The sequence below is a fragment of the Cervus elaphus genome, chromosome 11 (genome assembly GCF_910594005.1).
Source record: "Cervus elaphus chromosome 11, mCerEla1.1, whole genome shotgun sequence".
NCBI lineage: Eukaryota > Metazoa > Chordata > Mammalia > Artiodactyla > Cervidae > Cervus > Cervus elaphus.
Genome location: NC_057825.1, coordinates 67,311,672 through 67,337,089, shown reverse-complemented (window position 1 = coordinate 67,337,089; position 25,418 = coordinate 67,311,672). Strand labels below are relative to the sequence as shown.

General features: G+C 40.9%; 1 protein-coding gene across 2 annotated transcripts in view; it reads left to right on the top strand.

Annotated features, from left to right (window-relative positions):
- Positions 1 to 24,999, top strand: part of ACYP2 (acylphosphatase 2) — a 175,220-nt gene extending 150,221 nt beyond the window's left edge. Inside the window, exons 4-5 of one of the 2 annotated variants that reach the window (XM_043918015.1) lie at positions 21,389 to 21,470; positions 24,377 to 24,441. In XM_043918015.1, coding sequence (XP_043773950.1) covers positions 21,389 to 21,455 — 67 coding nt within the window. In that variant the 3' untranslated portion in view covers positions 21,456 to 21,470; positions 24,377 to 24,441. Of the gene's footprint in view, positions 1 to 21,388; positions 21,471 to 24,376 lie in introns of both variants that reach the window. The other variant, XM_043918014.1, reaches the window with a different exon arrangement.
- Positions 25,000 to 25,418: the final 419 nt, after the last annotated feature.

Here is a 25,418-nt window from a genome sequence, read left to right as displayed (position 1 = left end):
TAAAAAATATGACTGAGGAAAAAAAAAGAAAGCTCAAAAGCTTAATTAGATTTCATAGTGCCAATAAAATCGACAACTACAACAGGGGGTGGGGGGAGGAAAAAAAAGAAAAAAAATCCAAAAGAATCTACAGAGCAAATCAAGACATAAGAATAATAAATGTTTTTCTTTGAGTCACTGCTATCAGAGTTCTTTCCCTCGCTGGGAGTCACAGTCCACCTCACCTCCCTAGGATGCCCTCCAGCATTGCATTGATCTCTGGATCTGCTGTGGGGGCATCTCAGATTCTAATCTGGTCCTATTCCTGTGTGTTCTTCCCTCCAATGTCCACAGCTATCAAAGCTAGTGTGTTTTCTTTTGTGGGAGCTCCCAATGACCTTTTTATATATTCCATAGACACAGTCTGCCTATTTGATCATGTGGAAGGTTTTGGGTCTTCTTCCTTAGCCACACTGCCCCTGGGTTTCAATTGTGGTTTTATTTCCACCTCTGCATGTGGGTTTCTACTGGGGTTTGCTCCTGAGGCTGCCCTGGAGGACTTGGGTCTGCCCCTGTGAGGGCCAGGTGAGGAGGTGGTGCAGCTGCTTGGGTCGCAGGGGTTCTGGCAGCACCAGGTACTCAGGGGAGTCGGCGGCTGGGGCAGCAGGAAATACAGTGCTCTAGAAGGGTATGGCAACCAGTATTGGCCAATACGCTCCAGTATTCTTGCCTGGAGATCCCCCTCCCTGACAGAGAAGCCTGGAAGGCCACAGTCTACAGGGTCGAAGAGTCTGACACTACTGAAGCAACCCTGCACGCATAGGTGCAAGACTTTTTGCCTGTGGCAGCTCTGCCCCAGTGAGAGCTGAGCGTGACGGTGGTGCAGCTGCTTGGCTTGCGGGGATCCTGGTGGTGCCAAGTGTGCAGGGACAGGGACTGCCTCCACCACAGGAGTTAGGGCTCTATCAGAGTCTTTTTTCGAGCCTCTTGTAGCTGGCGATCAGCAGGCCTCTTTGGCCAGTCTTTCTCCATAGCTCCACCCGTTCAGGCACTTAGAGGGCTCCTTTGCCTGGGGGTCCTTCTCTGTTGTTCAGGGTGTCAGGGGCCCCCTGGCTGGGGTCCTACTCTGTAGTTCAGCACGTCAGGCACTTAAAGGGGCGCCCTGGGTGGGGTCCTGCTCTATAGTTCAGTGCGTCAGGCGTTTGATGGGCCAGCCTCTCTTGTTCAGCTGCAGACGCTGGCGTGTGGGGACAGGCAGGCTATGATGATGGCTCCACCCCCTACACCTGACTCAGCAGTATCACCTTGCTTCCATGGCTACCTGGCTTTCCTCCACAGGCATTTCCCACCACAACCTCCTCCCTCACCTCCCCTCGATCCATTTCTCCACAGTCAACAGCAGCCCTCGCCCTGGGATTTATCCACACTTCCCAAACTCCAACTCCCAGCCACTGTGCCTTCCAGGGGACCCTCATCCCTGTCCGGGGTATATAGGGCTGCAGCAAGGACTCTCTGATTCTCATTCCATTTAGGCTGCCACAGATCAGCTCTTTCACTCTCAGCCTCAAATGTTTCTCCTCTGACTCAGATAATTGCCCCAATGTGGGGATCAGACCCCTGCTTCAGTTCCCCCACCCACTGAGGGAGGTCCAGTCCTACTAACACTCCTGTTTTTCCCCCTGGTTCCTTCATCCTACCGAGTTTTGCGTGGTTCTGTATATTCCTCTGGTCAGGTACTCCTGTCCGCTCTCAGCTGGTGTTCTGCATATACTCCTGTGTCTGAAGGTGTATTCCTGATGTATCCGTGGAGAGAGATGTATTCCACGTCCACCTACTCCTCCACCATCTTGTTCTCCCAAGACTTTTTTTTTTAATAGAAGGTTTCAAACCTACCCAAAAGTAGAATAATGAAGCCCCAAGTACCCACCTAATATGTAGGTTTTTAATAAACAATGCCAAGTTTTTCTCTATGAAAGTTTACTGATATATGCTCCCATCTAGATGAGATTTATATTCATTTTTGTACAGTTGTATTTTATAGCTGCTGCATCCAGTGTTATATGTCTCAATATATCTTTTAAAATAAGAGTAACTTGGTGGTTGGAGAAGGAAATGGCAACCCACCCCAGTATTCTTGCCTAGAGAATTCTGTGGATGGAGGAGCCTGGTGGGCTGCTGTCCATAGGGTCGCACAGAGTCAGACACAACTGAAGTGACTTAGCATGCATGCATATATTGGAGAAGGAAATGGCAACCCACTCCAGTATTCTTGCCTGGAGAATCCTAGGGACAGAGGAGCCTGGTGGGCTGCTGTCTGTGGGGTCGCACAGAGTTGGACATGACTGATGCGACTTAGCAGCAGTAGCAACTTGGTGGTAGGGATGGAAAGTGATGGGAAAAATAAGGCATAGTAACTTTTGTTGCATAGGACAGTAGTTTTAATCTAGCACAGGAATGCCGGTCAACTCAGTGTAGCTTCCTGGTTCAGTATGCTTGGAGGGGTACTGAGAGCACATCCAGGATCTGTATGGAAAAGTACTAGGACTGACGAACAATGTCAACTACAGGGAAAGTGGGGAGAATTGTTGGCATTTGTGTTACGTGGTTTTTTTATTCTGCTTTTGCTTATAAGCACAGCAGCATGCTTTTGTAGGATTCTTTTGTTTAGTAGCCATAAAAACCATTTGGTTTATTAAAAGGTGATGAGGCATTTCTGTTTACCTACAGATTCCCCAATGTGTGCCCAATTCTTTGTGACCCCAGCAGCCTCCTAGGCTTCTCCATTCATGGGGATTCCCTAACGCTTGCTATTAAATTGACAAATTTCCTTTAAAATATGATGCTCTTTTGAAAACAACTCCATGATGTTGGGATATATGTAAAAAGGATGTGCTGCACCATCATTAGGGAAGCAAGTGCAGGGGCTGTGTTAGAAGTAGGAAAGGATGGCACATGTCCAGGCATGCAGCATTACCTAGCTCCAAGCAGGAGCATGAATATGTTAAAGTCTTTGGTGTGGTTTGTGGTCATGGAACAGAGACGAAGCTAACTGACCCACACTGACTCGAACTCCAAACCTTAAATTCTAAATTCCATGTTCATCTTTACTGAGCTAACCAGTCAACAACTAACCAACAACAAAAATAAATGAAAAAAAAAACAAAGTATGTCAGGTATTTGAGAACTGCCTTTTCATGAACCAATGGATTTAAGTCTGGAAGGCATCCTGGAGATTATTTAGACCAGGCATTGGCAAACTACATCCCATGGGCCAAATACAGCCCACTGCCTGTTTTTGTAATTAAGAGTTGTACTGTAATTACAGCCAGGTCCATCTGTTTACATATTGTCTGTGCCTGCTTTTGCACTACAAGATGAGAGCTGAATAGTTATGACAGACTATACTGACCACATATTCTGAAGTATTTATTATCTGGCCCTTTATAGAAAAAGTTTGCCAACCTCTGATTTAAACCAACCTTTTCATTTTAGAGATGTGGAGATTGGGAATGGAATAGGTTGAGTAACTTGAGAGAACAGCTGGCAGAATTCCCCAAATTCCCAATGTCATGATCCAGAGCTATCATGATTTTGGTAAGAGAGAGCCGTTTTACATCTGGAAGCCATGTTTTACCTTCTTAGACAGGGTATCACTCCCTCCACCACTGCCTTTCAGGTTTATGATAATTAAGACAATGAAAACTCTCCTCAAACAACACCTTACACATTCCTTCATCATTGCACTTATCATCCTAAATTGTAATCGCTTGCTTTTCTCACTAAACTATGAGTCCACTGGGGGCAGGGATCATGCTGTATTTGTCTCTGTAGCCAGATTACACAACAGATAACTAATAACCATGTGCTCAGTGGTTTTCATTTTTTCACTTCATCTTCTTCCATGGCTGTTTTAAGATAAACTTCAACTATTGTGAAGATAAAATGCAAACATTATGATCTATAATTTTCTCTTCCTGACAAAGGACCCACCTCCCCCCCCGCCCCACCGCTGAGACCCATCAATTGGAGGTGTTCAGAGCCAAATACTATTGCTAGAAGGCAAAAATCTTAAATATTTTTCAAATAAAGGCCCTAAACCTCAGAGCTAACCTTGACCTATATTCCTGACAAATGGAAAAGGGCCTGATGTAAACCAAGAGCAATAAGGATGGAAGAGATGAAAGACTGTTAGACTCAATGGGACACTATGGTTGACTGTGCATGGATGTTGAGCATCTAGAACTCTTGATTCTGTCGACTTTCAGAATGAGGAGGAGGAGCACACTGGATGAGAGAGGTATGGGTGGGAAGGGGATCCAGGGCGTAAGTGGGGGTGGGTACAGTGCAGTCAAGTGTGGAGACTAAACAGACCATGGATTATATGAATCTGGAGCTTTTGTGCTAAATCTAGGATGAACTCATTCAAAGAGTAGATGGAGATTAGGAGGAGAGGATTAAGAGCAGAAACCCAGAGATCACCAAGTAAGGGCTGAACAAAGTAAGAGAGACGCCCACTGAGAAAGATCCCCTGGAGAGGTAGAAGGAAGACAAAAGGTAATGTTCCAGAAGCCAAGATGGAGAGGATAAATGCCAACTGAAAATATTTTGAGGGAAAAAAAATATGATGCTTTGGATCTGGAGGTCTCTGATAATCCTTTGAGCCCATTTTTGCATGAAATGTTCCCTTGGTATCTCTAATTTTCTTGAAGAGATCTTTAGTAGTTCCCATTCTGTTGTTTTACTGGACATGGAACCACAGACTGGTTCCAAATAGGAAAAGGAGTACATCAAGGCTGTATATTGTCACCCTGCTTATTTAACTTATATGCAGAGTACATCATGAGAAACGCTGGGCTGGAAGAAGCACAAGCTGGAATCAAGATTGCCAGGAGAAATATCAATAACCTCAGATATGCAGATGACACCACTCTTATGGCAGAAAGTGAAGAGGAACTAAAAAGCCTCTTGATGAAAGTGAAAGAGGAGAGTGAAAAAGTTGGCTTAAAGCTTAACATTCAGAAAACTAAGATCATGGCATCTGGTCCCATCACCTCATGGGAAATAGATGGGGAAACAGTGGAAACAGTATCAGACTTTATTTTGGGGGGCTCCAGGATCACTGCAGGTGGTGATTGCAGCCATGAAATTAAAAGACGCTTACTCCTTGGAAGGAAAGTTATGACCAACCTAGATAGCATATTAAAAAGCAGAGACATTACTTTGCCAACAAAGGTCCGTCTGGTCAAGGCTATGGTTTTTCCAGTGGTCATGTATGGATGTGAGAGTTGGACTGTGAAGAAGGCTGAGCCCCGAAGAATTGATGCTTTTGATGGTGTTGGAGAAGACTCTTGAGAGTCCCTTGGACTGCAGGGAGATCCAACCAGTCCATCCTGAAGGAGGTCAGTCCTGGGTGTTCTTTGGAAGGACTGATGCTGAAGCTGAAACTCCAATACTTTGGCCACCTCATGTGAAGAGCTGACTTGTTGGAAAAGACCCTGATGCTGGGAGGGATTGGGGGCAGGAGGAGAAGGGGACGACAGAGGATGAGATGGCTGGATGGCATCACTGACTTGATGGGCATGCGTTTGAGTAAACTCCGGGAGTTTGTGATGGACAGGGAGGCCTGGCGTGCTGCAATTCATGGGGTTGCAAAGAGTTGGACACGACTGAGTGACTGAACTGAACTGAACTGATAACCCTTTGTCTCTCCAACCAATCCATTCACGCACAGGTGCCTGGAAATATTTTGGAAGTAAAGGAAAACTTTTCTTATGTCAGTCACTACAAGTATAAAGCTGGTAGGAAAGATGATTTGCTTTTACACAAATTTGTTCCACAACTACCTTTTCTAGAGTCTGTTTATCAATTGAGGATTTATACCAATTAGCTCAGGCTTTTAATGAGTTCCAATAAAAACCTGCTTGTGCTATTCAGATTATACTCCTCTTGAAATGTATGATTCATTATCATCTGATACTTTATGCTGGTTTGAGTACTCTAGGCCTAAAATAAAATAAAAGTTTCTCAGTGCATAAAATCATGTCCAAATGGGAGCTGTCTTGAGCTAGAATATCCAAAATATTTTAAATGTTAAAAAACAACGCTTACTTGGTGTGTGTGTATTAGTCGCTCAGTCGTGTCCAACTCTGCAACCCCATGGACTCAAGCCTGCCAGGCTCCTCGGTTCATGGAATTCTCCAGGCAAGATTACTGGAGTGGGTTGCCATTCCCTTCTCCACTTAGGGTATGGTAAGAGTCAGTAAGTATTTGTTGAATGAATGTGTAAATAAATAGATGGTGTATTTTCCTATAATTCTTCACCTACATACTGTGGTAATTTTAAAACAAGTCCACAAATTCTTTGACATTCCTCTCACTAAAAGTGGGATCTGATTCCCCTCTACCCTGAAGAGAGACCGGCTTTAGTGACTGGATTCTAACAGAATGCAGTGGAGCTTACCCTGAGAGTCTTCCAAGACTGGGTTAGAATAAACAATTCTCTTGCACCTGGCTGGCTCATTCTCTTGGACGCTGTGCCTTTGGTCTCCTGAAGCTGACAGATGTGTAAGAAGTGTAGCTACCCTGAACAGCACGCTGGGAAGGGCACACAGGCATGGAGGGAGATGCCTGCAGAGCCTCAGCTGTGCCAAGCCCCAGGTGACTGAGTTCTCCCAGGATGCCACGCCACACCTCTGAGTGACTAAGCCGTCCAGTTATTCCAGTTCTCAGGCTTCGAGCCGCCCTCTACAACATGGATGGCAGAAATGAGTTCTCCCTGCTAAATTCCATCCACACTGTAGACTTGTAAGCAGGATATTCTTTTAAGCCTCTAGGCTTGAGGGTAGCAACTATACTAATAAGTGCCGTGTATCCAACTCTTTGCAACCCTATTAACTATAGCCCACCAGGCTCCTTCTGTCTTTGGGATTATTCAGGCAAGAATACTGGAGTGAGTTGCCATTTCCTCCTCCAGGGGATCTTCCTGCACCTAGGGATCAAATCTGTGTCTCTTGTGTCTCCTGCACTGCAGCAGAGTCTTTACTGCTGACCCATCAAGGAAGCCACTATAGTAATGGGAACATTCCCTAATTAGAACATTGGCTCTACGTTGCCATGAGATTATTGCTTGATCACCATGGAGAACATTATGAGCCTCGGCACATTCCTTTTCTGGCTAATTCTCTCTGTGGCAAGGACCTACTACTTCAGCAGCCACTGGCTAGAAAGGCCTTCACTTCCTTTACCCTTCCTAAATCTAGGAAATCTTTTGCCTTCCAAAATTGGAACAAATCATCTCTTTCTCAAAGCAAACTGCCTTAAGGTGGGGTTTGTAAACACAGTACAGTAAGTGGTAGGTTTTTCTTGTCTCTGCCCTAGAAACAAGGACTTACTAGAATATGCTTCAGTATAGTCCGAGTGAAGAGAGAGTGTCCTCAGGAACAAAGCACGGTAAAGAAAACCACAGTCTCATTAACCTGTGTGAGGCAATGAGGTATTAAGTGAAAAGCAGTGGGTGGTACAGAGTTCTTTAAAAGGTGATCAATATTGCCATTTCAGTGTTTTCTAGGGAAGAAGGTTTTATCATATGTTTCCTAGGCCAAAATACACCTAAACTGGAGAAAGAACAATCTATTGTAATTCTATCTCCTTAGTGTGCTTCCCCAAATGGAAAATTCTTGTATAGATGACATATTTGACAAATAGAGCACCCAATATAAATGAATACATGGTATTGCATTTTTATAAATTGATCTATGAATTTGGTTATTATGCATTTGTTCCCCTGAACTCCACCATTTCAGAGAAAGCTTTTAAGATCAATTTCCTAGACCACTGAAGACCACTGGCGTCTCCACCAATGTAATGATGCCTAATAGGCGTCTACAGGAAGCTAGCTACTGTCTTTGATGTAAGTTTAGCTGTAGCAGGATACAGTGTGTGAAGAGAAGAGGCTCCCAAACGTGAGTCCTCACCTGGCTGACTGCCAGAATAAATACTGCTTTCTAGACCCAGTGTCAAGGAGTCTGCTTTCTTTCACAGCGGGACCCATCTTCTGACTTTAGCTTCATGGTTATAACTTCTGAGACCTCAGAAACTTTTAATGCTAATTCAAATGCAAACATCCCACTCTGAGTTTGGATTTATAGGCCTAGTTTGAATAGCCTCATCTAAAAATCACTTGGAAAACTAAATATGACAGCTGCTTACTATGTACGTTGCTTTCAGTTCAAAAGAAAGTGGAGTGTTAAGTCGCTCAGTTGTGTCTGACTCTTTGCGACCCCATGAACTATAGCCCACCAGGATTCTCTGTCCATGGGATTCTCCAGGCAAGCATACTAGAGTGGGTTGCCATTTTCTACTCAAGGGCATCTTCCTGACCCAGGGATCAAACCTGGGTCTCTCACATTGCAGGCAGATTTTTTACCATCTGAGCCACCAGGGAAGCCCCTCAGTTCAAAAGAGTAATTAATTAAACTGCATTCTGATTCTAATACCAGACATTCTCTAATTTCCATCAGCACCACTTTCCCTGGAGGTGGAGGACCGCAGCTCCGGACCCCCCTCCGCCCTCCCTGCCCCCCGCAGTCCTGATTTCAAGGCCTGGGTCAGGAGGGCAGCTGCAGAGAAGGCTGCCTTGTAGATACATGTTTTTATGACCTCAGAATGATGTGTGTCTCACTGTAATGGAAAACGTATCTAGTAAAGTCAGTTGTAAAGTAAAACTCTGTAGATAAATCTCCACACCCCCTTCCAATGATTTCCTTCATAAAAATAAAGGGAACAGCATCAAGGAGAAAAAGAAAAAAAACACAACCCTCACAGCTTTGTGTGTTTATATTAATACTTCACTTTGTTCCCAACACAACTCGAAGTGATTTGTAAGGCTATGTAAAACTGTAACAAGAGAGTAACATTTACAAGTGAGAAAGGATAAAAAACAAGGGTGGGGACATAAAACAGAGCCAGCAACAAAGCTTTTAAAAATGTCTGAAATAATGGGCTCTGCACTGGGTGGGTCACAGTTTGGCTCTAAACTATCAGCCTATCAGCCAATGGCATCTCCCCAACAACTCAATTTGCTTATGAGCATTTTGGGGGAGTGGAGAGGTCAGGGTTGGCGGGGGGGCGGTGGATACAGGCGAGTCTGGCCAACTCCCTTCTAATTTGGCTCCATGTAGTAGATTTGAACACATCCGGAATAGAAAACATCCTAGACTGTGTGTCCTTAAAGCACTCCTCCCCGACTATTGTTCTGAGGCAAGATGCTTGTAAATATCGGAAGGCACTGACTTCAGAGAAGAGGCAGGCTTGGCTTGCCAAGAACAGAACCTTAACGTTGTGTAAAGCTGTTGTGTGTCTCTTCTTCTCCATAATCTGACAGTTCTAGAGACTGATCTGTTCTTGCCATCTTCATTTCTTCACTTCCCCCTCACTCCTAAATCCACTCTCATCAGGATTCTACACCACCACGTAACTGAAGCTGATCTTGGAGAGGTCTCCAAGGTATCCTTCAGTTCATCTTTCACTTGGGTCTCAGGAGCATTTGGAAGTTGACATCTCTCTCCTTAAAAACATTCTGTATACTTAGCTTTCCTAATGTTGCAGGAGGTGGAAACCTTTCAGGGTCCAAGAGTGGGCTCTTGTCTAACACTTGGAAATGAACTGTCCAAGGAGATATATGTGCTGACAAAGCAAAAGACTATTGGAAAGGGGCATCTGGGCAGAGAGCAACATGGTAAGGGAAGCCAGGAGTCCTGCTCAGTCACCTAGCTTAGGATTTATGGTAATGGAGATTGCAGGTTGTCTCTGGCCAGTCATCTTGCTTGGCCCAATACTGGTCTGACTCAGGGTCCTTCCTGGTGGCATCCATATATCTCAGCCAAGATGGGTTCTAGTGTGAAGGATTCTGGGAATTTGGTAGGATATATTATGGGCTGGCATCCTCCTCCACCACCATGTTCCTTATTGGGACCTCCTACCAGGGGATAATTCATGCAAGTGGTTACCATCGTGCCTGGCCAAGGCAGGAGGTTTCAGTCAACAGTTCCCTAACACTAACACCACACTTCATGGTTACCTCCCTCTTCTTTGGTAACTCTTTCTACCTGTCCTCTATCTGCTTCTGCATTCCACTTGGCCTGTAAATGTTTGTTTTCCTTGGGATTCTGTTCCAGTGTTGAGAAGAACTCCAGATCAGAGGGAGTTTACAAAACTGTTGCTATCATACAGGACAAGGAAAAAATATACATATATTTCTAATCCTTTGTATCCCATAGTGTAGAGTTTCATGAAGTTCTTGTTAACTGAATAGCATTAGTGTCTGCATGCTCACTCAGTTGTGTCCAGCTCTTTGCGGTCCTATAGACTGTAGCCCGCCAGACTCCTCTGTCCATGAGATTTCCCAGGAAAGAATACTGGAGTGGGTTGTATGTGTGTGTCTAAACTCTCCTTTGAATCAGAATCTTCCAGGTTCCCTCATTAATTAATCTTTGACACGTCATATTGTACTTGCATGAGAATCACAGTTTTAACAGCTTATACTTTAGCAGCCAATTCTATGGAGTTGCTCCAACAGGCCCATTCAAATCTGTTCTTCTAGCCCTTCAGTGGTTTTGTAAGGAGTTAATTCCCTATATTAAACTCCATGTAAACTAGCTAGGGTGGTTTTCATTACCTGCTGTTTCATTACCTGACTGATACAATAGCTAAAAATTATTAAGTGCTTCTGTTGTCATTTGTTCTTTAGTTGCTGTCATATCCGACTCTTTTGTGACCCCATGGGCTATAGCCCCACCAGGGTTCGCTGTCTATGGGATTTTCCAAGTAAGAATACTGGAATGGGTTGCCATTTCCTCCTCCAGGCGATCTTCCCAACCTAGGGATCAAACCCATGTCTCCCGCACTGCAGGTAGATTTTTTACCAGTGACTCACCAGGGTAGAGTATTCTCTAGATAGTCTTTCAAACGATTTACACAGATTCTCTTGTTTAACCTTCATAACAATTTTCTGAGGTAGGCTACACACTCTCCTTTTCACAGATGAAGCACTGAGAGTCTAAGAAACCTACCGAGGATGACCAGTTGGAAATGGTAGCTGGATTCACATCCAAGCAGAATGATCCTAAAGTCCACTTCATCACCACTGTGCTCCAGCAATGATTTTCTTGCCACTGCATGAAACAGATGAGCACACCTGTCACTTTGTGGACCTGGAAACTGTGGTGTGGCAGAAAAACCAGGTTTCAGTCATGCCTTCACTTTTGCCTTCTCTGCATCTAGGCCCTTGATTCAGCTGGCTGGTTCTCAGTGTCCTGGGCATAGCTCATGTTGGGTAGTTCTTGCAGACTCTCCCCAAAATGAGGAGGTTGAGTGACATGCCATTTCCCACTGCAGCTGAGAAGCAGCTCCACCAAGAACAAGAGTTTTTACTAGTGGAGCTGCACTGAAGTGCGTGCCTTGGAAGCTCACAGTTTGCCAAGCAGGCTGTCTATCATCTTTAGCAAAGGCAGAGAAGGATAAAATAACTGCTTTTAAGGGCCTGCTGGGTGTCAGACATTGCCTTAGGCAATTTATTTACATTCTCTTTAATCCTTTCACGAACAGTGAAGCATTATCCTATTTTAAAGATGAAGAATCTGGTTTCAGCTTAATTATGGATATCCTAGGATTCCCCTAATAATCACTGAACTCTAACAGAAATTCACTAATACCTAACAGAAACTCTAGACATTATATCAAAATGCCTTCAAAATACTTGTATTGATAACATATTATTTGTCCACATGTAACTGGATAATGAAACTTGCTAAATAAGGAGAATAGCAAAAATATTTTGTGCTGCCCTTCCATTATTAATGTTAGTTTGAAAGCTTGAAATGAGCAGACAACTCAATATTTTCCAGCATACATCACGTTAGCTTTTAATTCATTAGCTGTCTTTTCCTACTGTCTGCTTTCTTGCTATGGTCTACATTTTATACTGGTGCTACAGAGATATGCGAAAGGATTATGCTGCCCCACTTTAGTCCTAGGAAATAGAACTGCTATGAATTATTAATAGTATTGGCTTTCTAATGCTTTATTGATCATTTCACCTCTTCGTTTCAGAGCAGGATATTAGTTAGATGGGATTTTTTTCCCCACCACCCCAGAAGCTTACTATGTTTTGCAGGAAACACTAACTGACTTGAGTTGCAGAACAGATGGTCCTATGTTGATTTCCACCTCTAGCTGTGATGGAGTCTCCCTCCTGCCATGCTTCTGTATCCTTGCTCAGTGATAGGTTAATAGGGAAGTTTTCAAACGGTGCTCTTCAGAGCCCTTAGGATTTCCCAGCGGTGCCTGAGGTGCAGTTGGTGGAAAAAGGGCCTGGGGTGAGGGGTGGGGTTCTGCACCCCCCACCCCCACCTCAACTGTTCCTTTGTTCAGAGAAGCACTTCACTCCTGCTATAAGCATTAAGCTTTGGGGCAAGATTATATTGGGAGGATTCTTTTTTTTTTTTTTAAAGCATAAAATTTTAAAATTAATACAGCACATAAATAGTAGGTGTCTGTACATACTTGGGATATAAAGAAAAGTGTCTAAGGATAATCACAGTATGTATGAGCATATACAACCAACTATGCGCTGACTCTGACTAATGTGGTGGCATGTCATGTGACTGGGTTTGCAGGATGGACTTGGCCCTCCTGTGGGGTTCAAATAGTAACTGACTTCACTCAGAGTTCAGTGAACTCACTGAACTCTGAGTGAAGTTCAGTGACTATGTTTATTTATATTGTGAGTAAACTCACAGTCACAAGAAATACACTAAAATTTAGGGACTGGCAAAAATACATGGACAGATTGCACGAATAAACTTTGTTCACAGGCTTATATTCAGGTTATTAGATCAGATCCATAGGCCTCTAACTTCCTTTAAGAGACTGAATATTGTCATTACTTGAGTTATTTCATAGGGGACGGCCGCAGACAAAATATTTACTCACTTTCTGTAATAAAAGCAACTATGTCTTTACCTTTCAAAGAGTTTTTAAAAAAATGCACGAGGGTTTTGTTTTGTTTGAGGTAAAAATCAAAGCGTTAACAGGTCATGCTCAGGGTTCCTTTCTGTGTGTGGCGTGCACAGACCCTAGGAATGCCCCTTCCTCTCATGCATGGAAGGTGCAGACCTGGGGAGGGCAGAAAGGTGACAGAGGCTCAATTCATTCAGTAAATACATATTGAGGGCCCACTATCATTGGGAATCCTGCTAGAGGGTGGGGACCCTCTCTTCCTAGAACTTGCATTCTAATGTGGAGGAGGCAGGTAGTGAATACATAAACAATCATATAAACATCGCAATTATAGAATGTGCTAATTCCCATGATGCTCACAACAGCATGGGGGTGGGGCCCTTTTTAGATACCATCAAAGAAAGGTCTCTGGGAGGGCAGACACCTAAGTGCATTTTAGAAGGCCACAGCTGGCCTCTTTGCTGGCTGCCAAGGCCATAAATATGTGGCACTTACTGTACTTGATGGCTGAGTGTGTGCCATCTGCACCCATGAATTAGAGACAAGGCTGTGGAAACCTGGAGGGGACTGAGAGTTGGCGACTCTCTGAACAGGAACAGAAAAACACAGCATACTTAATTTATTAAACGAATAGATTTTTCCTTGGTCATTTAATATTTATCAGCATTGTGTTTTATTAATTTCTTTTTAATGCAAAGGTGGCCTGCAGAACACTTAAATGTAATATGGACAAGATCATTGTCCTTTGCCATTTCATAAAAAATTGTTTTCACAACTGTGTATGGTTCTCATCAACCACGTAAGAAAGTGTATCCATAATAAAATTCCTTCTATTATTTCCTCATAATTGTTAAAGACACCATGATTTGGGGAAGAGAATTAAACTTCACAAAAATAAGTTTCATTTTCAAAATCTCTACATAAGGCACTTACTGGTATTACAGTGAAGAGAGAACATGGTTTTCAAGTAACATGACTTTTGTCAATAGAATTTTCCAGTTTACATCCTTTCTTTTGTTTTTTAAAGCCTGCCAGTGGATCATGTTGCTTAAACAAAAATACCTGAAAGATATATGCACACAAAACCAACTCAGATTTACAGCAGAAATAATAGACTTCAATCTCTTTCAAGCAAGTATAACTCACCCATCCATCTAACCACCCATTCAGTATTTATGGAGTCTACAAAACTAATAGGTAAAATATGCTGTAGTTAGAGCATGTATTAGTGTATTATGATCTTGCTGGCCTCTTGGCTGGGTGCATTGTTCGTGATTCAGTTTTTCTCTGTAGCAATTCTCTGAAGGGCATGTAAGTAGCCAAAATATGGCTAAAAAAAAAAAGTGAAAGTGTGAGTTGCTCAGTTGTGTCCAACTCTTTACGACCCCATGGGCTATAGCCCACCAGGCCCCTCTGTCCGTGGAATTCTCCAGGCAGGAATACTGGAGTGGGCTGCCATTCCCTTCTCCAGGGGATCTTCCTGACCCAGGGATCAAATCTGTGCCTCCTGCATTGCAGGTGGATTCTTTACCATCTGAGCCACTGAAATGTGGCTAGAGAGACTAAAATAAAGAGCAATTTTAAATTATCCTGTCAATGTGTTAAAAATTGACAGAATGAATTTAAAAATACATGGGGTGGTTAATCTAGGCATTCCAAAAAAAAGGAAAAAACTATTATATCACCAAGGAAGTTCGGTAAGGTATCTGATTACAACATGAGAGATCACTAGTTTCTCTATGTGTCAGTTTAAAAATATGATAATTAAAAAGCATCTTGTTCAAAACAGCAAAAAAAAGTACATATCTAAGTATAAACTTACCAAGAAATAAACAGGACATGAATTGAAGCAAACAAAATTTTAATGAGGAACATAAACACTTGAACAAAAGTAGACAAAACAGTTATTTTTTTATACAGGACTCTTGAAGTTTAATAATTTTTCAAAGTAATGCAAGAGCATCAGTCAAGAGAACGTATTTTTAAAAAGGCATAATTTGGTTTAATTTACTATAATTGATTTCCAAGTGTTTTTAAAAGCAGTCTACAAAGATTTCTTTTTTTGCTTTATGAGAAATAAGAGCTTCCCTGACAGTTTAGTTGGCAAAGAATTTGCCTGCAATGCAGGAGACTCAGGTTCGATTCCTGGATTGGGAAGATCCCCTGGAGAAGGGAAAGCCTACCCACTCCAGTATTCTGGCTTAGAGAATTCCATGGGTCCACGGGGTTGCAAAGAGTCATTATAGATAACACTGTATCATGAAGATTTGGGGGGATTCCCTGGTGGCTCAGAGAGTAAAGAGTCTGCCTGCAATGTGGGAGACCTGAGTTGAGAAACACTGATCAGCAGATTGCATCTTTGAAAAGGGAGGTCAAATCACCCAGTTCTTTCTGAGAAATAAATAAAAGTTACTCAATTATTGACTTCTCTTGCTTTATTCATTTTCAGTACTTCACCTTTATTTGTAAATATTCATGAAAAATAAAGTTAATATTGAATAATTTTAATACATATAACTTTTAAAAATTATTTTTCTTTTTTTTCCCATTTATTAGTTAGAGGCTAATTATTTTACGGTATTGTAGTGGTTTTTGTCATACATTGACGTGAATCAGCCATGGATTTACATGTATTCCCCATCCCGATCCCCCCTCCCCCCTCCCTCTCCACCCAGTTCCTCTGGGTCTTCCCAGTGCACCAGGCCCGAGCACTTGTCTCAGGCATCCAGCCTGGGCTGGTAATTTGTTTCACCCTAGATAATATACATGTTTCAATGCTGTTCTCTCTAAACATCCCACCCTTGCCTTCTCCCACAGAGTCCAAAAGTCTGTTCTGTACATCTGTGTCTCTTTTTCTCTTTTGCATATAGGGTTATCGTTACCATCTTTCTAAATTCCATATATATGCGTTAGTATACTGTATTGGTCTTTATCTTTCTGGCTTACTTCACTCTGTATAATGGGCTCCAGTTTCATCCATCTCATTAGAACTGATTCAAATGAATTCTTTTTAATGGCTGAGTAATATTCCATGGTGTATATGTACCACAGCTTCCTTATCCATTTGTCTGCTGATGGGCATCTAGGTTGCTTCCATGTCCTGGCTATTATAAACAGTGCTGTGATGAACACTGGGGTGCACGTGTCTCTTTCAGATCTGGTTTCCTCGGTGTGTACGCCCAGAAGTGGTCATATGGCAGTTCTAATTCCAGTTTTTTAAGAAATCTCCACACTGTTCTCCATAGCGGCTGTAGTAGTTTGCATTCCCACCAACAGTGTAAAAGGGTTCCCTTTTCTCCACACCCTCTCCAGCATCTATCGCTTGTAGACGTTTGGATAGCAGCCATCCTGACTGGCGTGTAATGGTACCTCATTGTGGTTTTGATTTGCATTTCTCTGATAATGAGTGATGTTGAGCATCTTTTCATGTGTTTGTTAGCCATCTGTATGTCTTCTTTGGAGAAATGTCTGTTTAGTTCTTTGGCCCATTTTTTGATTGGGTCATTTATTTTTCTGGAATTGAGCTGCAGGAGTTGCTTGTATATTTTTAAGATTAATCCTTTGTCTGTTGCTTCATTTGCTATTATTTTCTCCCAATCTGAGGGCTGTCTTTTCACCTTGCTTATAGTTTCCTTTGTTGTGCAAAAGCTTTTAAGTTTCATTAGGTCCCATTTGTTTATTTTTGCTTTTATTTCCAATATTCTGGGAGGTGGGTCATAGAGGATCCTGCTGTGATTTATGTCAGAGAGTGTTTTGCCTATGTTCTCCTCTAGGAGTTTTATAGTTTCTGGTCTTACATTTAGATCTTTAATCCATTTTGAGTCTATTTTTGTGTATGGTGTTAGAAAGTGTTCTAGTTTCATTCTTTTACAAGTGGTTGACCAGTTTTCCCAGCACCACTTGTTAAAGAGGTTGTCTTTTTTCCATTGTATATTCTTGCCTCCTTTGTTGAAGATAAGGTGTCCATAGGTTCGTGGATTTATCTCTGGGCTTTCTATTTTGTTCCATTGATCTATATTTCTGTCTTTGTGCCAGTACCATACTGTCTTGATGACTGTGGCTTTGTAGTAGAGTCTGAAGTCAGGCAGGTTGATTCCTCCAGTTCCATTCTTCTTTCTCAAGATTACTTTGGCTATTCGAGGTTTTTTGTATTTCCATACAAATTGTGAAATTATTTGTTCTAGTTCTGTGAAAAATACCATTGGTAGCTTGATAGGGATTGCATTGAATCTATAGATTGCTTTGGGTAGTATAGTCATTTTGACAATATTGATTCTTCCAATCCATGAACACGGTATGTTTCTCCATCTGTTTGTGTCCTCTTTGATTTCTTTCATCAGTGTTTTATAGTTTTCTATGTATAGGTCTTTTGTTTCTTTAGGTAGATATACTCCTAAGTATTTTATTCTTTTTGTTGCAATGGTGAATGGTATTGTTTCCTTAATTTCTCTTTCTGTTTTCTTGTTAGTGTATAGGAATGCAAGGGATTTCTGTGTGTTAATTTTATATCCTGCAACTTTACTATATTCGTTGATAAGCTCTAGTAATTTTCTGGTAGAGTCTTTAGGGTTTTCTATGTAGAGGATCATGTCATCTGCAAACAGCGAGAATTTCACTTCTTCTTTTCCTATCTGGATTCCTTTTACTTCTTTTTCTGCTCTGATTGCTCCGGCCAACACTTCCAAAACTATGTTGAACAGTAGTGGTGAGAGTGGGCACCCTTGTCTTGTTCCTGATTTCAGGGGAATGCTTTCAATTTTTCACCATTGAGGGTAATGCTTGCTGTGGGTTTGTCATATATAGCTTTTATTATGTTGAGGTATGTTCCTTCTATTCCTGCTTTCTGGAGAGTTTTAATCATAAAAGGATGTTGAATTTTGTCAAAGGCTTTTTTGGCATCTATTGAGATAATCATATGTTTTTTATCTTTCAATTTGTTAATGTGGTGTATTACATTGATTGATTTGCAGATATTAAAGAATCCTTGCATTCCTGGGATAAAGCCCACTTGGTCATGATATATGTTTTTTTAATATGTTGTTGGAATCTGTTTGCTAGAATTTTGTTAAGGATTTTTGCATCGATGTTCATCAGTGATATTGGCCTGTAGTTTTCTTTTTTTGTGGCATCTTTTTCTGTTTTGAAATTAGGGTGATGGTGGCCTCATAGAATGAGTTTGGAAGTTTACCTTCTTCTGCAATTTTCTGGAAGAGTTTGAGTAAGATAGGTGTTAGCTCTTCTCTAAATTTTTGGTAGAATTCAGCTGTGAAGCCATCTGGTCCTGAGCTTTTGTTTCCTGGAAGATTTCTGATTACAGTTTTGATTTCCTTGCTTGTGATGGGTCTGTTAAGATCTTCTATTTCTTTGTGGCTCAGTTTTGGAAAGTTATACTTTTCTAAGAATTTTTCCATTTCTTCCAAGTTGTCCATTTTATTGGCATAGAGCTGCTGGTAGTAGTCTCTTATGATCCTTTGTATTTCAGTGTTGTCTGTCGTGATCTCTCCATTTTCATTTCTAATTTTGTTAATTTGGTTCTTCTCCCTTTGTTTCTTAATGAGTCTTGCTAACGGTTTGTCAATTTTGTTTATTTTTTCAAAAAACCAGCTTTTAGCTTTGTTGATTTTTGCTATGGTCTCTTTAGTTTCTTTTGCATTTATTTCTGCCCTAATTTTTAAGATTTCTTTCCTTCTACTAACCCTGGGGTTCTTCATTTCTTTCTTCTGTAGTTGCTTTAGGTGTAGCGTTAGGTTATTTATTTGACTTTTTCTTGTTTCTTGAGGTAAGCCTGTAATGCTATGAATCTTCCCCTTAGCACTGCTTTTACAGTGTCCCATAGGTTTTGGGTTGTTGTGTTTTCATTTTCATTCGTTTCTATGCATGATTTGATTTCATCTTTGAAAAGGGAGGTCAAATCACCCAGTTCTTTGTGAGAAATAAATAAAAATTACTCAATTATTGACTTCTCTTGCTTTATTCATTTTCAGTACTTCACCTTTATTCATAAATATTCATGAAAAATAAAGTTAATATTGAATAATTTTAATACATATAACTTTTAAAAATTATTTTTCATCTTATATTGGACTATAGTTGATTAACAATGTTAGTTTCAGGTATATAGCAAAGTGATTCAGTTATACATGTGAATGTATCTATTGTTTTTCAAATTCTTTCCCCATTTAGGTTATTACAGAATGCTGAGCAGAGTTCCCTGTGCTATACAATAAATCCTTGTTGGTTATCTATTTTAAATATAGCAGTGTTTATATGTCAGTCCCAAACTGCTTATCTATCCCTCCTTCCAACACTCCCCCTTTGGTAATCATAAATCACTCTATAGGTCTGTGAGTCTGTTTCTGTTTTGTAAATAAGTTCATTTGTATCTTTTTTCTTTTTTTAGATTCCACATGTAAGCAGTATCAGATGGTATCTGTCTTTCACTCAGAATAACAATCTCTAGGCCCATCTATGTTGCTGGAAATAGTGTTACAGTAGGTCCCCTACCTGGGCTTCCTGGTGGCTCAACTGGCAAAGAATCCACCTGCAATGTGGGAGACCTAGAGAAGGGAATGGCTGCCCACTCCAGTATTCTGGCCTGGAGAACTGCATGGACTCTCCAGTCCATGGGGTCACAAGAGTTGGACGCAACTGAGGGACTTTCACTTTCCCCTACCTACGAGTGAGTTCCATTCCAAGAGTGCATTTGTAAGTCCAATTTGTTCGAAAGTTCAACAAAGACAGCCTAGGTACCCAACTAACACAATCAGCTATATAGTACTATACTGTAATGGGTTTATAATAATTTTCACACAAATAATACATATAAAACAAACACAAAAATTTTTTTAATCTTAACAGTACAGCACCTTGAAAAGTACAGTAATATGGTACAATGGCTGGCATCCAGGGGCTGGCATCAAGTGAACAGGCAAGAAGAGTTATTAATTGGAGGAGAGGGAGAAGGTGGGAGACGGTAGAGCTGAAGAGTCGTCATCAATAGCAGATGGAGGGCAAGCTGCAATGTCACTCACGCCTGATGATGATGGCACAGGTTCTGGTTCCTTGCTGGATTCTATATGTCCTCTTGAAGAAACAACCAGTGATGTCTGGGTAGTAGCTCTTCTTTTCCTGCCATGGATGACATGACAGCAGTGGACTGCATCCTCAGTCTCTTTGATTCTTCAGTTACTTCTTCCTTGTGCCTCTCTCTGTCCTTTCTCTGGGCTTCCACTTCCATCAGGGCTTCCTTAGGAAGCTCCTCATTTGGCACAGCAAAAGTACTGTGAAGTACAGAAGCACGATCACGTGTGGAGGGTGCACACACGCGACAATATAAACCACTCATCTGTCGGTGGACACAGGGCTGCTTCCGTGTCCCGGCTGTTGTAGACAACAGTGTGCTGAACACGGGTGCGTATATCCTTTCAAATCACTGTTTCCTCTGGATGTATGCCCAAGAGTGGGACTGATGTGTCATACAGCTTCCCTGGAGGCTCAGATGGTAAAGAATCCACCCACAATGTGGAAGACGTGGGTTCAGTCCCTGGGTTGGGAACATCCTCTGGAGGAGGGCGTGGCAACCCACTCCAGTATTCTTGCCTGGAGAATCCCATGGACAGAGGAGCCTGGTGGGCTACAGTCCATAGGGTCACACAGAGTCGGACATGACTGAGTGACTAAGCGCAGCATGGTAGCTCTATTTTTACTTTTTTAAGGAACTTCCATACTGTTCTCCATAGAGGCTGTACCAATTTACATTCCCACCGATAGTGTGGGAGGGTTCCCATTTCTTTATACCCTCTCCAGCATTTATTGTTTGTAGACATTTTGATGATGGCCATTCTGACTGGTATAAGATAATATCTCATTGTAATTTTGATTTGCCTTTCTCTAATAACTAGAAATGTTGAACATCTTTTCATATGCCTCTTGGCCATCTGTCTTGTCTTCTTTGGAGAAAATTTAGGTCTTCTGAGCATTTTTTTTTTATTGGGTTGTTTTTTTTCTCCAAAGAACCAGCTTTTAGCTTCATTGATCTTTTCTGTTGTTTTGTCTCTCTTTCACTTATTTCGGCTCTGATCTTTATGTTTTCTTTCCTTCTATTAACTTTGGGTTTTGTTTGTTCTTATTGCTCTAATTGCTTTAGACGTAAGGTTAGGTTGAGGAAAGAACCCCATTTTAAATATCTATGTATGCATCCCAGTATCTAGAATATACCTTTCATGCAGTGTTATTTACTGAAATGAATTAATGGGTACTGTTGGATTATGTGGTTCCTTTTCACATTAAGGGGGATTGGAAAACTATGACATCCCAATCTCATCCTCACTAATTAGATAAAAATTTGTGACTAGTTATTTTTTGGCTAGAAAAACACCTCTGCCATTTACAGGTCTGAGCCACCCCTATCAAGGGCAAGAGCAGCACATGAACAGCACATCTTTCCAAGAGACAGATGACTGGAGCACTCCTAGGTGAGTAAGCAAGTCAGGCAACATGGACGGCATGTGTGGAGCCATGGCATAGAGGGCCCCTCCACTTCTTTCTCTCTCATACACACACACATGCTGGTTCCAGTTCCTCTCTCATTCTCTCTTGAGTCCTTTCAAATATGGCTTTCACTCCACCAAAACTGTTCTCGTCAAGGTCATCAGTGACCTGCATGTTGCTAAACACAACAGTCAACTCTCAGTTCTCACCTTGCTTAACCTGCCAGAATCATTGCCCAGGTTGATCTCTCCCTGTTCCCTGAGGGCTTCATTTGACTCCCAGGACACACTGGCTCTCCCGGCTTTTCTCCTGCCTCACTGGATGCTTTGTTTTCCTCTGCTGGTTCTTCTACTTCTTGAGCTCTTAACATTGGGCTGTCCTATGGCATAGTTTGTGGGCCTCTTTCTTTTTCTATCTACATTCCTTGTCTTGGTGATCTTATTCATTCTGATGGCTTTCAGTGCTGTCTATCTGCAGACAAATTCCAAATTTTATCTCTGCAGCCAGATTTAGGGTCCAGCTGCCTACTCAGCATCTTATTCAGATGTTTAATAGACATCTCAGATTTAACATTCTAAAACTGAACTTCTCATCTTTCCCTCAAATCTGCCCTTCTCACAGTCTCTTCCATTTCAGTACCTGACAATCCTATTCTAGTAGTTTTTCAAACCAATAACCCAAGTGTCATCCTTCAGTCCATGTGTCAGCAAATCTATTGACTGTACCTTCACAATCAATATATCCAGAATCTGATCCCTTGTCAACACTAACATGGCTCCTACTCTGAGCAAGTTATTTAACTCTTCTGTGTCTCTTTCCTTATCAATGACTTAATAGGGAAAATGAACTACAGCTTATAGAGTTAATATGTGGGTTAAAGGAAACTAAGGAATTCAACACAGTGCTGAGCAAACAGGTAGTGCTTCATTAATGTTAGCTTTTTATTATTACTAGCCTTTCTTTTCTAGAGGGTTTCAAGGAAATTTGGTAAAATTGAAGCCATCAGCCCTTTTCATAATAACTAAACTTTATTTTTCAACACATGCAGTTTTGATTTTTAAGATTTCAACTAAATGAGTTGAAGGAAAGAAAATGTGTTACTGTGCTGATGGCTTACCTTATGAAAACGATGTAAACATTCTCCTTACCCAGAAAAACTGTCACAGTAAGAACCAAAAAGAGGGTTACAACAAACTGCTATTTGTAAAATAAATAAGATACAAGGATTTAATCTACAGTACAGGGATCATAGCCAATATTTTATAATAACTTTAAATGGAGTTTAGTCTATAAAAATATTGAATCACTGTGTTGTACACCTGAAACTAATATTGTGAATCAACTATACTCCAGTAGTAACTGAAGAATTAAGTAGCGAAACAGCAAGCTTCCCCGGTGGCTCAGTGGTAAAGAATCCACCTGCCAAGGCAGGAGACACAGGTTCAATCCCCAGTCCAGAAAGATCCCACATGCTGCGGAGCAACTAAGCTTGTGTGCTCCCGCTACTGAACCTGTGCCCTAGAGCCACAACTACTGAAGCCCACACATCCTAGAGCCCAGGCTCTGCACCAAGAGGAGCCACTGCAGTGAGAGGCAGGCGCACTGCAACTAGAGAGTAGCCCCCTTTCACTGCAACTGGAAACAAAGCCCGTGCAGCAATGAAGACCCAGTACAGCCAAAAAGATAAAAATAAGTAAATAGCATAGGGCAATTTGAATCACTGGAATTCCTCTCCAGCCTGTTAAGAGTAATTCTCAGCTAATCAGACAACTGTAGCTTAGAAAATATTTTTAATTCAAGGTTATTGAGGTTGTTACATACGTTACTCCATAGCTATAGACACCACTAGTTTCACAACCTCAAAGACCTTTGGGGATATGAGGAAACTTAGTGTTTCTACAACAACTGGGATAACAGCTATCAACTGTACAAAAATGCTTATTATTAACCTGTACTCCCACTTAATTTTCATCCCAACTAATTATTAATAGGTAGAAAGATTCTTGAATATCCTTAAAATATCTAAGGTGTCAGCAATATTACTGTAATCTTATTTTATATGAAGCATCTCAGGTAAGTACCCAAATGTATATATTAGACAAACAATATCACTACTAAATTAAGAAAAAATATTGTACTATATAAGCAAAGAAAATTTCAGAACATTGTCCCTTTAATGCAGTTACTCTGCTAATATGTGATATGAAATGGCTTTTGAATAGATAAGATGTTTGTCTAATTTTGTTCAAATATTTACAGAAAAATCACATTCATTTTTTTATTCTCTCTCTCTCATCCTGCATATATAATCTACCATTTGCTGGCTAATAAGAAAAATCCATAGTGAATTGTTTTATTCTTTATAAAATATATTTTTATGTTGTTGCATATAAGAGCTAAGTAATAATGACTTTGGATATTTTAAAAGGAGGGAAATTACTCCACAATGAAATCATCAGGAGTTGACTATGCTTAATTGGTCATTAGCTCTTCTTTGCTCACATTTGATTATATGTTAAACTCTATGATATTTTGATACAAAATTTATATTGTGTATATAATTATACATATATATATGTATATGTGAGAGACTCAGGTTCCATCCCTGGGTTGGGAAGATCCCATGGAGGAGGGATGGCTACCCAGTCCAGCATTCTTACTAGAAGAATTCCAAGGACAAAGGAGCCAAGCAGGCTACACTATGGTCCATGGGGTCACAAACAGTCAGACATGACTGAACAACTTTGAGAGAGAGATGTCATGTATATCTTTCATATTACATGCAAAAGTTGCTTATTAAACATAAACTCCCATTGTAACTCATTGTGGGATCATTTCAGCTAGTCCATATACACTAAAATGCTAATTTTTATTTATTTATTTTTTGTAGGAAGTCCTGGCTGAGCAAGATTGGAAGTCCTAGTTCTCGCATTGACCGCACGAACTTTTCCAATGAAAAAACCATCTCTAAACTTGAATACTCTAATTTTAGTATTCGATACTAATAGGAGAGAAATTAAAATTGTAATGGTTATACTGTACAATAGAATAGACTGTATTCTTAAGTCTGCATACTAGTGACAGTAGCAGAATAGGGTAAAAAAAGAAACTTTCTGTTCTGAAAGCTGCAACATTACATTACTAAAAATGGTTGACAGAGAAATAGTTTTACTCAACAATGTTTTTAACAAGCCAAATTTAGCACTCTAAAATTTTAAATGTCATTAAAAAATATTTAATATGAATATTTTATTTAAACTTGTCTCATGGAATCTTTAATTCTAATGAATATTATGACATACATGTTATTTGGCTGGACATAAAATAATAAGTTAACCACTTAAAAATTATTTTTGAGTATTATCTGAATTGAGTTCTAAAACCTCTGAATAATAATTTGTTGTTAAAGTTGAATACTTTGTTTAACAACAGCAAAATAACCAGTAGTTTGATATAAATGCCTATGATGATCAGCATAGCCTTAAAATCAATAAAGAGTTAACTTTAAACTGATTGAACGAGAACGTGATTCAGTACTTCTATTGGAGCTACTTAATGCTTTCTAGGAACCATATTCTTCTGTATGGTGAACAGAGGAGTGAAGAAATGGCAATGGTAGTATATAGCAAGCAGCAAGGTTTATATTTGCAACAACCCATAATGGATGTCTTATGAACCAGAAAAGGAACTGAGAGTCTAAATAAATCACACTGTTCCCCAAATTTGGGGACTTCCCAGGTGGCACTAGTGGTAAAGAACCCACCTGCCAAAGCAGGAGACTTGAAGAAATGTGGGTTCGATCCCTGAGTTGGGAAAATCCCCTGGAGGAGGGAGGGCATGGCAACCCACTTTAGTATTATTGCCTGGAGAGTCCCATGGACAGAGGAGCCTGGTGGACTACAATCCATAGAGTCACACAGAGTTGGACACCA